This window comes from Anser brachyrhynchus (genome assembly GCF_964034855.1).
Source record: "Anser brachyrhynchus genome assembly, chromosome: 1".
NCBI lineage: Eukaryota > Metazoa > Chordata > Aves > Anseriformes > Anatidae > Anser > Anser brachyrhynchus.
The window spans coordinates 184,323,158-184,342,091 of NC_137694.1; the positions used below are offsets into that span (position 1 = coordinate 184,323,158).

General features: G+C 49.3%; 1 protein-coding gene across 1 annotated transcript in view; it reads left to right on the forward strand.

The window, feature by feature from the left end:
* The first annotated feature begins 14,056 nt into the window (after positions 1-14,056).
* FOXO1 (forkhead box O1) overlaps positions 14,057-18,934 on the forward strand; it is a 65,024-nt gene continuing 60,146 nt past the window's right edge. The window contains exon 1 of the mRNA XM_080555697.1: positions 14,057-14,915. Coding sequence (XP_080411823.1) covers positions 14,241-14,915 — 675 coding nt within the window. The 5' untranslated portion in view covers positions 14,057-14,240. The remainder of the gene's footprint in view (positions 14,916-18,934) is intronic.

An 18,934-nucleotide genomic window follows, 5' to 3' on the forward strand; every position in this document is an offset into this window, starting at 1 on the left:
GGTGTATGCAAGTTTGTTTTAGGATGCTTCCCCCCTTTACATGTTTCTTTTCTGCTTAGAGAGGAGGTTCTCAGCCCATCCATGTAGTCAGAAAGCTTTGCACAGCTCTCCTCAGTGCAGGACAAGGATGCTTGATGCCAGGAAACCTGTGTTCCCCAGGATCCATCTGTCCTCTTGGCTGTCCCGTTGCCCGGTAGCCCATCTTTTCCGGCTGCCGTGTCACAATAAACCATGTCTGGAGCACAGCGAGCAGCAGCATCTCAGCCGTGTTTCACAGCTGCTGGAAAAGGCACTGCTGTGAAGAGCTGCCAGCGCCTGCGTTTGGATGCTGCCATATCCCAGTACAGAGCAGGCGTCCCTCAAAGGCCAGAAGTGACCTGGATCCAGTGCAACACATCTCCCTGAAGGATGCTGCTGCAAAGTGGTGCTTCGTGATGCAGTTGCTTCTCAGTGACAGGGAGGAGATAGCTGTGATATAATGCACAAGCTGCTCTTCATCACTGTGAGCATCCATGTGGGAGGCTTGCTCTACTGTGGGTGGGTTTCCCCACTCCTCTGCTGACCCCCAGCGCTGCAGCATTGTCCCAATGGCTCTGGCCAAAAGTCACCAGAAGCTCTCCTAGCCAGTGGTGCTGGTGGTGGTGAAGGAGGCGATGACCCGAACTGTTAAGTGCATTATTTTTTGGAACAGTGGATGAGAAAATATTTGAGGAGGAAGAAACTAGTGTAGGGAGAAGAACCTGTATTTGTCACTGTATCAGGGCTGGGCTAGCAGCCTGATGTGAGCTAGGGCTGTTTCAAGACAGAGTGTTTTAATGTGGCAAAGAGTCTTCTGTAAATGTGGAAGGGCCACGTAGGCTTGCTTGGATTTAATAATCACCTGAAAGGAATCAAGAACACCTCCACAAGTACCCAATGCTTTTGTGAGCCTATGGTTTATCCTTGCAAGCATGCACATGATTCTGCGTGTGCCAAAATTTCAGCTCATGTGGTGTCACAGAACATTTTCTGCTTCATTTTTCATAGTGTTTGTATGAATTCCCTGTTTTTACCCTCAGGTGTTACTCAGTTAGAGGGATGGACTGGCAGAGGATATTCATCCTGGACCTGGACTGCTGTTTTAGAGACTTTGTGACTTGTTTGCTCATACTTCTACGAGCCCATGTCCCGTGTATATCTTCTCTATGAGAAACCTGACATCAGATCCTAGCATTGCTCCTCCATTTCCACAAGCAGTTTCATGGTTTACATGTTCAAGGCTGTGTTCTGCCTTTCTGAGTCTATTAATATTCTCTGCTGGAACAATCCTCTAACTCTGAGCCGACCACGAGATGCTGCGTTCAGCACAATGGGGTTTGTGCTTCAAAACCTCTTCTGCTGCCTCTTGGTGCTGCGTTGCTTTGTGAATCAGTGGCTCACTTCTAGCGATGAGGTTTCCCATTCATAGTCAAGATGATGTTTCAGGCACTATGCATAGCTGCCTTCTGAAGTTTCTCCTGCTCTTGTACCCTTTGTGACTGCGCAGCTTGTGCATCCTCCTGTTTCTGAGTCTAAAGATTCTTGCAAAAAGGTTTTACTTCTTTTAAATGAAATAGCTCTTTGAAGAGCCAGGCGCTGCTCGTGTGTGTATTTCTTTCCATGCTTTAGACCGTCTTTCACACCATTTCCTGTAAGTTCACTCTTCGTGCTTCTTGCTGGCATCTCCCTGAATTCTCAGCCTGTATCCCCTTTCTGTGCACTTTGCTTCAAAGTAGTTCTTCCTGTATTCAAGAAAAGACCCTAAAAAAAACAACGAACTAACCAACCAACAACAAAAAACAACCTCTCACAGCATTCCCGGGATGTTTTGGCTCCAGTTGCTGCTGCATGAGGTTCCCTCTCGGCTGGTTGCCCTTCCTCCCCACCGCTGGTTGCATGGCTGCTCTTTGCCCTGTCTCCACCTCTGATAGGAAATCAGCCTGCTCTGCTGGCCGATAAGGGGAGCCCTATGGCAGAGCTTCTAATGAAGACAAATCATTATTATAATAACAGGTTTACAGGTAAAGTGGGTAATCTGAGAGGGAGAAACCTATCTTACTCTATAGAGTTGGTAGCACCAACTGGCTGCACCTGCAGCTCTTGCAGGCAAGAATAATCTGGTCTCCTAAGGCTACAGGTGACACTGACTATAACCCACCTAAGGGGATCACACTTTAAAATCAATCTTCTCTCCCTTTCCACAGACACCAGCTCATTTTCAGGTCAATCCCTTTATTTTTAAGTTGCTATTAAGTCTACCGCACTGGCGTGGCATTTCAAAGTAAATTTAGTAGCAGAGGTTGAACAATACTCACAGATTAATAATTTATTACTGATGACTAAATTACTACAATCTTCCTGCCCTTTCCAGGAACACCGGTCCAATCCAGGTTCACACTTCAGTTTTTAAGTAACTATTAAGGCTTCAATACTGACATGGCATTCCCAGATTACTAATTAACGTAGCTTTTACCAAAGCAATGTACACAGGTGTTTTTAAATAATAGTGTATTTTATTAATACCACCTATACTGTTATTACACAGTACGATCAAACATACAATTTTAAGTTTAGCTGTGAATTCATTTCACAGGAAAGATGGTTTGTTGTTCTAGTTGAAGGTCTTCCTGGTTAAGATAGTGTTGTTGGTTTCATTTCATAGAATCACAGAATGGTTTGGGTTGGAAGGGACCTCAAAGATCACCTTGTTCCAACCCCTCTGCTATGGGCAGGGTCACCTCCCACCAGACCAGGTTGCCCAAGGCCCCATCCAACCTGGCCTTGAACACCTCCAGGGATGGGGCAGCCACAGCTTCTCTGGGCAGCCTGCGCCAGGGCCTCACCACCCTCTGAGTGAAAAATTTCTTCCTAATGTCCAATCTAAACCTACCCTCTTTTGGTTTAAAGCCATTACCCCTTGTCTTATCATTACTGTCCCTGACAAAGAGTCCCTCCCCACCTTTCTCGTAAGCCTCCTCTAGGTACTGGAAGGGCCACTTCTCTGCAGTCATGTGATTTACCATTCTATAAAGCAAATGCTACGTCCTCATTGCTGTTGGACACCTGCAAGTCATCTCAAAACTTACCAGTAGGTGAAAGCTTTCCATCCAGAACTGAAGCAATGGCGCTACCCAACAGGTTGCTGTCAAGCACAGAAGTTGCCTCAAAAGTATCAATTGATATGTGACGTAGACTGGATCCAGAATTTGACAAGTCTTTAAGGAAATGCCAGTTGTCTGACAACCGTGAACACAGATAACATTTTTAATACTGCTTTGAAGAAGCACTTTCCTGGTCAATGTCCTGCCAGTTGTGTGGCTGTCAAGTTTGAGCCAGAACCACAGCTTACTAACGTGCTCCTTGACATGCCGTGATGTCTCATTTTAGGTAGACAGAGAGGATTGGGATTACCCTTGGAGATTGAAACAGTTTGAAACTATTGAAACGGTTGCACGTATTTCTAGTGGTCTACAGTTTGGGCTATTTTTGCACCCAGCCGTAGAGGTTTGAAGGTAGCTCGTGTCCAGGCCAGAGCTCGCTCTTCCACGTTGTTCCTTTCAGTCAGAACAGACAGGCACCACCAGGGGACCGCTCATCTCTCCTGGATTTGGATAAGTGAATTTGTTTTGCCTGTTTTTCTTCCTCAACAACAAATGGAGCCAAAGGTGATTGGCAAGTTTTGGATGCCTGAGTCACGGCAGGTGAATCTTACCCACACGCTGAACTGCTGGATGGAGCTGCGTGCTCCTCAGAAGCCTTGGCTAGCCCCAAAACGACTTGAAAGCTGCTCTTCCACCTCATGACTGTGAAGATTGCAGGTACTTTCCCCTTTGCCTGGAGATATTGTTAGAAGGCAGCAAAGGCCCGTTTTACTGCCATAACAAGTTAATTAGATCCATTTTCCCCCAACGAAGCCAAGCAGAGGTTCTGTGGGAGCCACATGCGCTATATTGAGAATTAGGGCTTTTCTCCCGTGTTCTTGCTGTGCCTGCAGTGATATGGCTAACAAAAGCAGTCGTCTTCTCAAAAGGAAAATCGCATTTCTGAATCGCTTCCAACGGCCCGGATTGCTCTTTTGGTTTCTAGCTAAACTTGCCGTTTTAGAAGAAATTCCTGTTGCGAATTGCCTGCTTCCCTCACCCAGCCCTCGTGAATCATCTACAAGGGAGCAACGCGGCGCTGCTACCGTGCTGAGCACAGCAGCTGCCAGGCTGCTCGCTTCGTCTGCTACAAGGCGATGCCCAACATGAGCACTCAGCAGCTTCCATGGGTCATTTACACGACTTTCAGTAATTTTGCGTCCCCCCCCTAATCGATTCAAGGAAGATACGATGCCCATGTTCTGCAAGTTTTCCAAGTAACTCTTTTCATAGCAGGGTTGCCTGTGACAAGATGTGTAAAAAGCCTCTGCAAATCAGGAAGCTGTTCTGTGGTGCAGTCTGTAGAGGAAAAAGTTCACTTTATGCTTTTGGTGCTTGGCTCTGCCAGTGCAAGATTCAACATCTCGCAGCTTCCATTTCTGCGAAGCACTCTCAAAATATTTGTCACAGACTGCTTTTGCTTGAAATCTATGGGAGCGTAACAAGCTGTGCGAGACAGCATGCCAGCATGCTTGTGAAAAATCCCTTCTGGATGCTTGTTGCTTCTCTGCTTAGCATTTACCTTTGCACTTGCTGCAGCCATGGTCTTGACCTTGCATTTACCTCCATGGCAGTTACCCACTTCCTTGCTCAGCTGCACATCTCGGTGTCTGGCTCCAACGTTGTTGCACAAGCAGCAGGCTGGCAGCTAGACAGTAACCCCACTGAGGAAGAGATGTGCTGATTTCATCTGACATTGGCACATGAATTTACTTAAAATATCAAAGGCAGAATCCATTGACGTAGATGTTTTTGAAGACCCATTTGCACGACTTCACAGAAGTTTCTCAAATAGATGCCCTTTTTTTTCTTTTTTTTTTTCTCTGACCACTGTAAGAAAATTCTGGGTTCAATCATGGGGGAGTCGCCACTACCCATGCTGCAGCACCGGTGTTTGGGATTAAGGATTGTGAAATCAATGTGGCAGTGCTCCACAGCTGATGTTTTGCAAGCCACCCATCTGGCCACTGAGTTACTTTGGCTGCTGCTTTCACAGCACCAGCAAGTATTGAGTCTCCTTTCTTACCTGCAGCTGGATCGAGCTGAAAGGTATGGATGGAGGTGATCTGGGCAACTCCTCCCAAAGGGACTTTCCTCTGGGCTGCGTCAGGCCACAGAGTAGTCTCCTGTGTCTGGAGAAACAAGAATTGAGGGGAAAGATTCTAATGCAGACCGCCAGTGCTACCAAACTGCAGTAGGACAAAGATATATTCATGAATATTTGCTTTAAAAAAATGAACAAAAATTAGAGGGTTTTTGGCAAATCAGAGATATTGGGCACTCGTTGTCTGGAGCCTACAGCTGTCAATAACCAGTCAGCTGTTAAGAAATTCAATGTGCTCACAATAAGTTTTATGATTTCCCTTCTCAACTAGCAGACCTTTATAGTCTTTTAGGAACATGATGGCATCTTTTGGGGCTTCTTTGTCCTTCTTTTCTTATCTCAGCAAGTAAGCCTGTTCTTGAGCCACCTTCTCCCCCTTCACAGAGACCTCTACCAGATGACTGAATGTCACCTTCTTTGCTCTTTCTCCCTCTCTTCAAGCTTGCAGATGATCGGCGCTGGTTAAAATCAATGCATTGGAGGGGGCTGAATGATACAGGAGCCAACACTGTAAGATAAGAGTAAAATGCAATTATTGTCCATTGTTCAGTCTCCAGGGTGACAAATGGAGATTGTTAGTGACGAACCAAGTCATCTCCCAGCCTTGGAGAGGATGAGAAACTTCTGTGTTTTTGGTGGGCTGCAGCATGAAACCTGCCTGGTTTGAGAAACGTATTTTAGTGGGTTACTTACTGCTGTGATGGGTTTCAGGTCTTGAGAAGGTGTACACCTGATACACATCATAGGTACCCTACTGCTAATGGTGGTGTTGAGGAGGAAGGGTCTAGACAGGGTCAGACCGCTGATTGTATTGCAGTCCTGAAAGTTTTTAACTGGAAACCCCTGTTCTAATATTTAAAAAAATAAACAGAAAGCACCAAAACCACAGCTCATTAGGTTCACATGATGAAGCAGCAAAGAAAGTGCCTATTTATGGAGGTTAAGGAGAATCCAGAGGGATGTAGATTGCCGTTATCTGTCTGAATAGTGCCTCCTGACATCACGAGTGGCTGAAAAGGCTTGTTCAGGAACAACGGGGACGGCAGCTGTGCTGAAGCCTTCACACAGTGCTTTCGGTAGCAAGAGCTGCATTTCTTGTGTTTTGTGATAGAGGTATGCTGTCTACGTTTGCAGTGAGCCTCATGCACAGAGAGAATACTGCTGTTGAGTCTTGTGGGAAAAGCGTGTTCCCTGCTTGTTTCCAAAGTGACTTCTCAAGCACGTCGCAGAGGTTTGACAAAGAGTAAGATTAGGTGTATAAGTAAAAGAGGGGGAAAAAAGAGCTTTAAGGAAATGGATTCACTGAAAAAAAAATAGGAAGATATCAACTGAAAGGAAAACACATCTGGCAGATGTGGAAAAAATAATCAGTCCTGCTTTTCTGCACTGGATTTTGAATGTATATTGCAGTTTTGCAGCAAAACCGTGTAAGACTCAAGTTTTTAACAAACTCACTTATGTTAAGGAATTCTTTAATATTTGTTTCTGTCCCTTCATTTTATTTTGACTCCTGAGCCCTCCTTTGAGTATCTATCTAAACACTCAGTAACCATAGTTCCTGAGTGCTCCTGGGCACTAGCAAGAAATATACTGATGGGGCCTTGGCATTTATTTCGGTGGGACAGGGAGAGAGCAGCTGGCTGTCCGATACATCACCTCATTGAGTCCCTGGCATCCTTGGGATCATCCTTGGGATCCCTGGCACCCTCATCCTTTTGACCTTGCAATGGTCAAAAAAAATGGAGCACAGGAAGTTCTGCACAAACATGCGAAAGAACTTCTTCACGGTGAGGGTGACGGAGCACTGGGACAGGCTGCCCAGGGAGGTTGTGGAGTCTTCTCTGGAGATATTCAAGGCCCGTCTGGACGCCTACCTGGGCAGCCTGCTCTAGGGAACCTGCTTTGGCAGGGGGGTTGGACCCGGTGATCTCTTGAGGTCCCTTCCAACCCCTACAATTCTGTGATTCTGTAATCCTTGGGCTTGTTTGTCTTCTCAGAGATGGAGGTTGATGCTTGGCCTTGCTGAAAGCACGGGTAAGCACAGAGGCTGCAGAGCTCCACAATTACTTCCAGCTCTGGCTCCATTTACTACCCGTTAAATATCTGGAAGGCAGGCTGTGGAGAGGACTTGCTGCTTCGTGTGTGGGTGTAGCTGGGGTGAGTCCTGTAGGAGGCACACACGAAGACTGGCCAGCCTCCTGCAGAGCTTGCCTGTGGTTTGCCATCTTGCTCATTCAGCACCTCTGAAATATTCTCATGGGTTTTTTATTTTGCAAAAGCTGCAATATGGGGGGCTTTGATACACTGATATCCTGCATCCTCTTTTTTCGTGGCCTGGCAGAGTTTCATCTCTCCTCATTTCTTGGTCATTCTCCTCCTTTCTATATTTTTCTTTTTCTTTTTTCTTTTTTCTTTTTTCTTTTTTCTTTTTTCTTTTTTCTTTCTTTTTCTTTTTCTTTTTCTTTTTCTTTTTCTTTTTCTTTTTCTTTTTCTTTTTCTTTTTCTTTTTCTTTTTCTTTTTCTTTTTCTTTTTCTTTTTCTTTTTCTTTTTCTTTTTCTTTTTCTTTTTCTTTTTCTTTTTCTTTTTCTTTTTCTTTTTCTTTTTCTTTTTCTTTTTCTTTTTCTTTTTCTTTTTCTTTTTCTTTTCCTCTCTTGTGGCTTATTCCCTGTGTTGTGCCTTCTTTTTGTGATGTCCTTATCTCCCCCCACCCTTTCCTTTGTATCTTTTTTCTCTCTGCTCACCTTTTCCCTTCTCACCTTTCACTATGTTTCCTGTTTTCCAGCAGCTCTGGCACCCACTGGGGAGGATGCAGTCCTCTGCCTTAATGAACCGATCCCCTAGCATGAAAGGGGAGATATCAGCATCCACATTGCTGCCTGAGCCTCCACTTCTGTTCTCTTTCTCTCTTTTTCTTTCTCTTTCCCTCTTTCTTTCTCTCTCATGAGCTGCTTGAGCAGCCAGCGAGGTTGGTAGCCACAACTGGAGCTAAGAGTGAAAGTGGGTGGCTTTCAAGGAGCCACTGCTGATTTCTCTGCAGCTGCAGCAGCATTTCTGTAATGTGTGGGTGTGCGGATCCGAAGGGCCCCTTTGCACCTGATGCTCTTCTTTGCTTTGAGCCCCTTCCTAAAGCCCATCGATGATCCCCATCTCCTCCCTGGATGAGAAGCAACCAAGCTACCTCCTGCCATCTGCCTTCTTACTACTGATGGTGTGGCGTCAGCTCATCTGATCCTAGTCAAGGTTCACTCTTCAGTACTTGGCAGATGCAAAATTGAAACTGCTGGTTGCTCTTTCTATCTGTTTTCATGCTGGTATAGGGCGTGCTTCTGAGTTTAGGAAGAACCTGCTGCTGGGACCTCGCTGGTTTCAGTATTGTCTCCTCGCAGACCAGGGCTAAGCAAGGTTTGCATTTTCACCACCAGATCTCAACGCACTTAAACCTGTTAACAAACGAGGTCACAACAGACAGACTGTATTTATACCGGTTTTACAGAGCGGTGTACAAAAGTGCAGAACTACCATGATTCACCACAAGAGAGTACATCTGCCTGGGTTGTCATTGCTCTGCTGTGGCCCCTTGGCCTCGCTGCATTTATGGCATGGGCAGTATTTGCATTGGATGTACCTTACCTATGGAGCATCCCGTCCACACGCTGCCTTCTTTAGTGTCTTAGTCACCAGCAGAGTAGGAATATATGCATGTATGTCAAAATACTCCCTTACTATTATTGTCTACCCATGTTTCCATCTATATAAATCTAGTAGAAAATGTATATAATGATACCATGCATATGCATATGTGCAGCGTACGCGTAATGCACTGATTTGTATGCAAATACTTTGTAATGCAGATATAAATATGCTTTTCAAGCAAGAATTCAACAATGGAACAACGATTGTTTTTAAGAGTGAGCCTTTATTATGCCACCGTCTCTGTGCTGATTCTGGAATATACATTATTTTTCTTGTTGATGACAGGTAGCTATCACTTTTCCAGTGAAATAAAGGAAAAGAAGATGAAATAGTTGTCAAGCATTGCATTGTGCTGTGCCATGAATTTTCCTTCACACAGGCTCAAGAGAAACCACTGAATTATACCGTAACTGTCAAACATCCTGTTTTTAGTTTGTTGCTCAAACACAATAAAATTATTTAATATACAAAAGCTATCACATGAAGCTAGTCAGTTTTTCCTCAAGCAATATATAAAGGAAAACAACAAACGAGAAAGGCACCTGAAAATGTTGAAACACTGACTGCAGGATGTGGGAGAATATTGTAATGGATCGTATTTACGACAAAACAGAAACCCAACACCCTGGAAAACATACGTGCTGCTCGAGCTGTGTTTACTTCCAGGCACATTGGCCTTTGCATAGGGGTGGCTGGGTGATTCAGCTGAATCTGAAACCTGATAAACTCTTGCCTTCTGTTTTTACATTGCGCCCAGTGATTGCACATGACACATTGAAAGCAGATAGAGCTGCTCAGACGCTACCTTTGGTATTTATTGTATTGATCCTGGTAAGGATCGTTTCTTGGGCACATTGCACTTCAGTCTTTCACCTCGGCGTGCGTGCACGTGGTTGTGAGATGATGCATACCGTCTTGGGAGACCGGACTGCCAGAGACCTCAGGGAAGTTTTTGTGTCAAATATTTCATTTGTCAAATATTGCCTTCCTCTTTGGCTTAAGAAATGTGGTAGCAGCTTGTGGTTCCCAGTAATGCACACCTCATTTCAGCTCATTCAGAGAATAGGATTTTGTCCTAATACTAATACTTAGTCACAGCACTGAGCCTGCTGGAGTTCAAGAAGTGTTTGGACAACACTCTCAGACATGTGGTCTGATTTTGGGGTGGTCCTGTGTGGAGCCAGGAGTTGGACCCAATGATCCTTGTGGGTCCCAGCCAACTTAGGATATTCTATGGTTCTATGCTTCTAATAGCCACGCTCAGTAAGAATCTGAGCCGCATTAATCACAGCAAACAGTAAAGTCATATTATTATTTCTTTTCTTTGACTGGAAAAAACAACGCACTCAAGGAAATTTAAATTCCAATTCCTGCAAACAATACATCTTAGAAATGTTGTTTCCATGAAATCTTGTCCTCAAATCTTAATTGCTCATATTTTTGCAGATGATGAGAATGAAAGAGGGAAGAGCAACATCAAAGGGAATGGTGGAAAAAAAGCACAGTAAATGTTTGTAGTAGCAATTTGTAATAAAATCAGTCTTATTTTTGCTAAATTTTATATATATGTATATATATGATTTATTTATTTCCTTGAAGCTAGAGTGGCCCAACCTCAGCAGCTGCTAGGTCTGTACCTGGATTTTGGGAGCCCACCCCCAGCAGCCCCATCTCCTGGCTTGGTGAGCTCAGTACCGTCTTTGTCCCTCTTTGGCAGCTCGCTTTCTGTCCTGGTCGGGGCTGCTGAGCCCTTCTGCCTCCGGGAAGGAGGAGGGGGTTGGCTGCAGGTGGTTCTTGCTGCCCAGGATTTCCACCTGTACATAGCAGAGACCGGATAGCTTCAAGTATGCTAGAAAATATTTGGTGGAATGATTTTTTTCAAGCCTAAGGACTGGGACTCAGTGGACCTGGATGCAAAGCCTGTTTCTGTACATGCATCTCTCTGTGGTGCCTGGTTATCCTGTTAGCCAAATGCTCCGGGGCATGGCCACTATTGAATCCAGGCAGGCTGCAGCCCTTCTGGGGTGTATGGGTTCAGCAGTGTCTCCTGCTTCTGGCTTGCACTGGTCCACCAGCCACTGGTGGAGCCCTGAAAATCCTGGGAATTTGAGGGGAATTAGTGGTTTCACATTTTCCACATGCTACAAAATGTGCCATAAAAGTCAGACACTGATGAGAGAGGGGGGAGGAAAATGAAGGTGCTGAGCTCCCCCATCCTTTGTCTGAAAGCCTTCTTTCTCCCAACACAACAGCTCCTGTGATACCAGGCACAAAAATGATGCTTCATCACAGCTTTTTGTTCTGTTAAAATGTCTGTTCTCTCTCACTGTGCACATACATGTAGAGAAGGGAGCTGTACATAGAATATGAGTGCTTGCAACTTCATGTAATCTCCTGCTGAATGTGATCAAAACCTCAGAAGGTGAATTATACATACAGTAGTAAAAAGACAGTATAGATCCTTTATTTTGGCTGCCTCGAACCCAGAATATGAATAAGAGGCTATGCTTTTTTCCACTGATGATAAAAGGCAATCTTCAGGTCTTTCATTTGAAAAAATACAAGTTGATGCTAAGGATGATAGGAGAAATTGCACTGTAGAGGAGTAGAAAATGGGAGCAGGAGTAGGAGGAGAGAAATGAAAAGGTGGAGTGTAGGAGGAGGGCCGTGGGAGTAGAAAATGAATTGTGGTGCATCCATCAGCATTTAGGCATTGTGGGAGATGAGATAAACTTAACGCTGTCATTTGTAGATGTGGTAAAATTTCTTGCACTGAGCCAGCGCCGTGCTGAGCTGTTTTGGAAGGAGGAAGCCCCCCTCCAGCAGCCGAATGGGACGTTTGGTTTGTGGCAGGGTCTCCGGCGGGTGGTCAGTGGTGGCTGGGGACACGAACCCCCCAGCAACGCTCACCTTGCAGAACGAAACCTGCCGTGCCGTGAATCGCCCGGCCTGGCTTGCTGAGCAAAGGCAGCGATGTGAACGCTCTGCCTTTATTGCTCCTTGCCTTGCTGGCCCTCACCTCTCACTGAAGGCTGTTTCCTCACTGTATTTACTGCTGCAAGCAGGCGTGGGGCCTGTGGCACGAGCGAGGGCCCCTCCGAGAAGGGGAGGTGAGCAACGCAAGGCGATGCAGGGCCAAGAGGGAGCAAGGCAGCGCTCGCCCTGCAAGAGGATGCTGAGCTGAGGACACGCCAGGGCTCACTGAAAGCCCATCACAGCAGCTTTCTTCCTGCTTGGCCCAGCTGGCATCTAAGGAAAGCAATTTTTTTCAACATCTGCGTATACCAATAGAGGTCAGGGAACAACAGCTAGATTTTTGACCAGAGGAAAAAAAAAAAAGAAGAAAAAAGAAAAAAAAAAAAAAAGAAGGCAATGAGCACAAGACTAAAAAAACAATCCTTTGAAGAAAGCCTGGTAACAAATCCTTTTCCTTCAGCAGGACGGGTGCCAGCCTGGCTCCTAGATTTTTTTATTTTATTATTATTTTTTTTTTTACAGATGCCAATGGCAGGAAAGTAAAAGAAAATGTTTCGGTACTCCTGGACACTTCTTTTGTTTTGGCTCCCTTTTAATCATGCCCGGTTGCCACATGGCCTGGCTGCCTCTCACGCACAGCCGCGTCCCGTGGTCCCTGCTCCTCCTCATCACCGGGGTGCTCGCCTGGGCTGCAGGGCGACTGCAGTGGCGCTGGATAACGCTGCGGGACAAAGCTGTTCCTAGCTGAAACATGGCATGCACGTTATTAGGTTGAACAGGGACTATATTGCTTTTTTAAAAAAAAAAAAAAAATTACTGCTGTTATTAATTTTAAATCTCTGGGCTAAGCGATACAGATTTGTGGGCTGAATCCTTTATAGGGCTTGGACAATGTAGAAGCAGCTTTAAAGCAACGCAACTCTGAGAACTGACACGCAGCCAGCCTGTAATAACCACCTTTGGCATGTGGGGAAAGAAACATGGCAAAAAAGATGCTTTCAGATTCGATCAGTTACTCCACACGTGTGCATACGTGCGCTAAGGACATAGCTGGGTGTCATCACGTGCCTTAAAAAGCGTTTTCATAACAGCGCGTGCATGCAGACGTATGATCTGGCAGAAAATTGCACGCCGTGGGCCTACGTCCAGTCTCGTCCTCTCCCTCCTAGTTATTGTTACTCATTTTCGGAAAATATCGGTTGAGGCACAACGGGCTGCAGTTAAATAACGCTTCCACTCGCTGCCTTGGTTCGGAGGGACGAGGAACGGGCTGGCCGTGTGGCCCTGGACGGGGACACCAAATGCCCCGGCCAGCTGCAGGTTTTGGGGCTCCCAAGCCTGTCGATAAAAGCCCTCTGCTACTGAAAACAAGGCAGATTTTTCTACCGGGTTTGCCAGTTTGAGGAGAGGAACACCATCCCTGAGCTCGCTTGTCTAGGCTAAGGGAATGTCTCGATTTTAAGCACAGCAAAACTCCTGCGTCGCCTCGGACACACCTCCGGGCGCTTCGGGGCTGGGCGGAGGGGGGGGCACGTCCCGGACCCTGTGCCAGTTTTGGGAGGGGGTACGAGCCTTGGGAAGGGGATACAGACTGAGGGCCCCCGGAGGGAAGTGAGTACGGGGCAGAAATGAAGCGCAGCCCGTCAAACCTCCGAGTGAGCCCACCGCGAAGCTCCGGCAGCCGCCCCGAGAGCACGGCCAGCCCGGGGCTGCCCGGCGGGGACAGGGCCGGGGGGGCCGCGGCCTCGGGGGGGGGGCGAGGGTCCCCTCGGGAGCCGTCCTGGGGACTTTCCCCGCAGCAATTCCCCCCCCCGCGGGCTCCGCACCTCGCCGGGACGGCACCGGCTACCGCCCCCTTCTCGAGCTGAAGGGCTCTCGCTCCCCGTCGAGGGGAGGGACCCCAAAATAATCCGAAAACACACGCACGCATGCAGCCCCCCCCCCGGGAACAGCCCGGGGGCACCGGCACCCTCCCGCCCCGCGGCGGGGGGCGGCGCGGTGCTGCCATTGGCGAGGCTCGGGCCGGTCCCTCCCCGCCGGGAGGAGGAGGAGGAGGAGGAGAGGAGGAGGAGGAGGAGGAGGAAGGCTGGAGGCGGGCCCGCGCGGGGCGGTCGCTCCAGTCGGTCGCTGCCGCCGCCGAGGAGCCGGGCAGGGCGGCGGGGCCGGAGCCGCGCCGGGAGTCGGCGGCCGCGCCGTCGGGGCCGCGCCGGAGCCTGCATGGGGCGCTGAGCCGCCCCCCAAATCCGCCCCCGACAAGCCCCAGAGCCTCCGCCGAGCTCCCCCCCACCCCCCCGCTACCGGCCCCACCATGGCCGAGGCTCCGCAGCTGGTGGACATCGACCCCGACTTCGAGCCGCTGCCGCGGCCCCGCTCCTGCACCTGGCCCCTGCCGCGGCCGGACTTCAACCCCCCCAGCTCGGCCACCTCCAGCCCGGCTCCGTCCTGCGGCGGGGCAGGAGCAGGAGGAGCAGGAGCAGGAGGAGGAGGTGGCGGAGGGCAGCCCGAGGGGGCGGCCGGCACCGCCGCAGCCGTCGCTGCCGCCGCCGCCGCCGCTGCCGCCGCCGCCTCGGGGGCGCTGGGCGCCGACTTCATCAGCAACCTCAGCCTGCTGGAGGAGAGCGAGGACTTCGGGCCGCTGCCCCCCGCCGGCCCCCCGGAGGCTGCCGCCTGCCGCTGCGGGGACTTCCCGGCGCCCGAGGCCGGCTGCCGCCTCCACCCGCCGGGGCCGGTGCCGCCGGTGCCTCCGGTGCCCCCCGCGGCCGTGGCCGGGCTGTCGCCGGGCCCCGTGGCCGGGCAGCCCCGCAAGAGCAGCTCGTCCCGCCGCAACGCCTGGGGCAACCTGTCCTACGCCGACCTCATCACCAAGGCCATCGAGAGCTCCCCCGAGAAGCGGCTCACCCTCTCGCAGATCTACGAGTGGATGGTCAAGAGCGTCCCCTACTTCAAGGACAAGGGCGACAGCAACAGCTCGGCCGGCTGGAAGGTGAGGGGAGGGCTGGGGGCACCGCCGGGACCCCCCCGGGGCTGGGGGGGCTGCGGGGTGCTCGGCGCTGCACACGCCGGCTGTGCTGCCCGCCGCCCGCTTTGCAGCGCGCTTGTGCCTTTCGCGTCTTATTTCATTTTTTTTTCCATCTTATTTTAATTTATTTTATCATATTTCATTTTATTCTACCTTAATGTGTTTTATTTTATCTTATTTTCATTTCATTTCATCTTATTTTATTTAATTTTATTTATTTTATTTCATTTCAGCTCATCTCATCTCCTTCCGTTTCACTTTTATCCCACTCCATTTCACTTTGTCCCACCGCACTTCATTTATTTTATTCCCAAAAGGAAGAAAAAAAAAAAAAAGGAAAAAAAAAAAAAAAAAAAAGAGCCGCTTCTGCCCTCCCCCCGCAGGGCTCGGCCGGGGCCGGGAGCGGAACGGGGGGGGGCCGGGGCTCGCCTCTCTCCGCCCCCCCCCCCCCCCCCTCCGCCCTGCCCCGCCGAAAGCAAAAGTTCACGCCGTGTCACGGCGCCGGCCCCGGGCACAGCGGCCGGATTTTGGGGGCTGCCAGTGTTGAGCCCCCCCCCCCCCCCCCAGTGCCGCGGGGTGCGAGGGGCGCAGCTCGCCCCCGGGACCGCCCGGCCCCACGGGGGGGGACGGACCCGGGGACTCGGGGCAGAGGCAAACGGGGCTGGGGAAGGAGAAGGGGCAGGACAAGGGTTGCAGAAACGCCGTGCGTTTAATGAGTAAGCTGGCTTTGCCTGGATGCCTGCGCTGAAGTCGGCGTGCGGGAGCGGCTTCCCTATTAAATTGTGGGGTTTTCTGCGCTCCCGGGGCAGGGAGCACCGGTGGCGAGGAACCTGTTGGGCTGGGGGGGGTTTCAGCGCAGCCCAGCTCGGTGTCACTTTGCATGGGGCTGGGCACCCACCGTGGTGGTGGCCACCCCCATCCCCCTGTCACCCCCATCCCCCTGTCACCCCCATCCCCCTGTCACCCCCATCCCCCTGTCACCCCCATCCCCCTGTCACCCCCATCCCCCTGCCACCACCCCCAGCCCCTCTTCTCCCCAGCCCCTACCCCGAATCCACCCACGACGGACCCAGAGCGCCTGCTTTTTGGGCACCCCGTTGTTGCGTGAGAGCGCTGTCAGAGCGAGCTCCCGCTGCCTGCGTGAAGGCACAGCCTCCTCCTCCTCCTCCTCCTCCTCCCTGCGAAGGATGGCAGCAAACGTGCGGGGTGCGTGTGCCGAACGTGGGATTGGCGTGTTGTGCTGCTGTGCTCCTGACTTGGCTCCAGTTAGGGCAGTCAGACTGCCAGCTGTCGAGTTTTGCTCGCCTCACCTTCCTAGTATCTGTAATATTTGCATTTTTTTTCAAGTCAAATCCTGCATTTATATAGATTTTTACTTGCCTAGCTAGGAGTGATTGTTACGTCAGATTTTCGTCAACGTCGTGTTTTTACGGGGAGGCAGCACCCTCCTAGGGAAATGCAGATGGATCTGAAACTCATTGTCAACTGAAGGCTTTTAAGACTTTTAAAAAGTAATTTGTTAGTTCCTATCAATGTGTTTGACTAAAAAATTTAAAGGATAATTGTCTGAAGACATCTTTCACGAAAAAGCCGTAATAGGAGGGGAATGATTGATAGCTGACAACTTTTAGATAAGGTAACTTGTCACCTGAAAACGCTGTTTTTTTTTTTCCAGTGGTGTTTCAGTCTGTCAGAAATAAAGCAAGCCGGCTCGAGTGCCTTTGCAGAGCGAGTCGGAGAGAACTGAAAGGAAAACAAACAAAACTAAAATCAGAGCAAAGAACTCCCAAGTTCAAGCAGGCACATCAGGAGCTCTGCTAGCTGCCTAACTTATTAGGTGTTTCTTATTTTATTGCTCCTCTTCCTGTGTTGCTTCAGCCACTGACAAGCCTCGCACACCTCCTTCTGGCAGAGCGGGTGCTGCCGATGCCCACGCACCCGTGCTGCGCTGCGGCGGGGAGAGCTGGTGCTGGCACAGCCCTGGGACGGCCGTACCCTGTGGCAGGGCGCTGTAGGTACCCCAAAAACACACACGTGCAGCCTACACGCTGCCCTCAGGCCTCCCTTTGGCCACATTACGGGCAGGTGGCTCAGAAAGCTGCTGTGTTGGATCGTGTTGGCCGCATGCTGTATGGGGTTTGGTACTGTGGGTGCCGAGCTCGGAGTGGGGCTGGAGCTGGCCACAGCCCCTCAGAGCCAGAGCATTGCCGGGTCGGTGCCCAGGGTGCACGGTGTGTGGGTGTTCTGCAGCCTGAGAAAGAAAATGTTTTGTTTTGCTTTGCTTTTTCCCTCCTAAATAAAGCTTCGTCTTGTTGGAGCCTGCGTATTTGTAAGTGTAAACAAGGCACCTTTCAGATTATACACCAACTCTGAAATACACGAGGAATTGTAACAGAATGTGCACTTTATGCCTGGTGGCAAGGCTGCGTTTGTCACGCAGAAGTCGAGAGCTGCCTGCTGTAATGCTTGTGAATCAGCACGGACCCCACTTAATATCTGATGTTGAACTGCTTTTTCAATTTTTTTGTTGAATAAAGAAGTTCAGTGGTGTTGACATTATCTGGTGGGAGCTCGGAATAGCATCCAAGTTCTTCTAAGCAGAAACTTTCAAGTGGAAATGCGATTTTAAATAAGGGTAGTAAAGGTAGTAAGATAAAATTCTCACTGTTAGCTTACTGAAGTAGTTAAAACTGCTCTTGGCTGTACGTGCAAAATAGTTTACTCCAGACTTTCTTAGCACAAACTCTGCTTTAAAAAAAAAACCACCCAAAAAAACCCGGTTGAGCTCCAGGGGAGCGAGGGCCGCCTGCCCAGCGGCTGGGCCCTGCCAGACCTGCCGCAGGGGTGAACGTGGGCAAGCGCCGATAGCGAGCGACGCTGCTCAGAGAAGGCTGAAGCAAGAACAAGATCTGTTTCTGAGATAACTAAGAAATTGTTGTGAAAGTTGCATGGAAGAATGAAACTTTTGTCTCGTAGCAGCCAAGTGAAAGCGGTGTTTTCTTCTACCTGTGCGAGTGGGAGACTGTGCATGGGGCTTAGGACAGTTTGTAGTCCACAAAGGGATTCATCATGGCCATAGATAACTTTTCCTTACCTCAAATCTGATAACTTTTTGGCTAATCATCATATGCAAGAAATGAAATGCCTTTGTGGCGGACATATTTCATGATGTCTTTGCTTTACGTCAAAATGGTTGCGCTCTGCTGTGAAGGAGCTGTCAGAGTTAAACTTACCTGAATGGCCTCAGGCTTTCAGCCTCCTATTGAAAATGTGTTCAGACCACAACCTGTAATACTATGTTGGCTACATGCAGCGACTGTTTGGACAGAGGTCTTCATTAAGCAGAAAACACAGGGTTTTGGTGGCTCCCATCTCAAGGTGGCTGCAATGTTTGTTTTTCCCAGCGGCAGGTGTGAAGGTCGCACGTGCATTTACACCTCCTTGACTTCTAGTCCTAAGGAAACTTGATCACCCAAATTTATTTGTTGCCGTTGCTGAAGGAGTGAGGATAGATGGTATTGAGCTGTGGAAGGATGAATGGATGTAGGCCCGAGGACAAAACGGGTGCAGGGAAGGAGCTTCGGGTGGCCTCACCATAGGCCGGCTCTGTGGTCTCCTCCGCAGTGAATCGGCCTCCGTGCAAAATCGGTGCTGGGGTGTGGTATATCCGAGTTGAAAGCCACACGTGTGTTATCGAGCGTTGGAAGACTCTGGGAAATCCAGAGTGATCGGTTGTCAAAAGCTTTTGGTTCTAGATCGGGGAATAATTTAAATCAGAGAAATTTGTGCAGAACTCAAGTAGTTAAAGTGGAAGAAGTAGATCTCAGCGAGGTTTTTATCGCACATTTCCACATCGAAATAGAAATGTCACTTTCTTTAAAGATTGCCTTGATGAATTGCTCAGTGTTCCCTCAGTGCTGGTTGCACACCTGCGGGTATTTAACTCTGTCCCAGTGTAGTAGGTCAGAGGCTTTCCTAGGAGG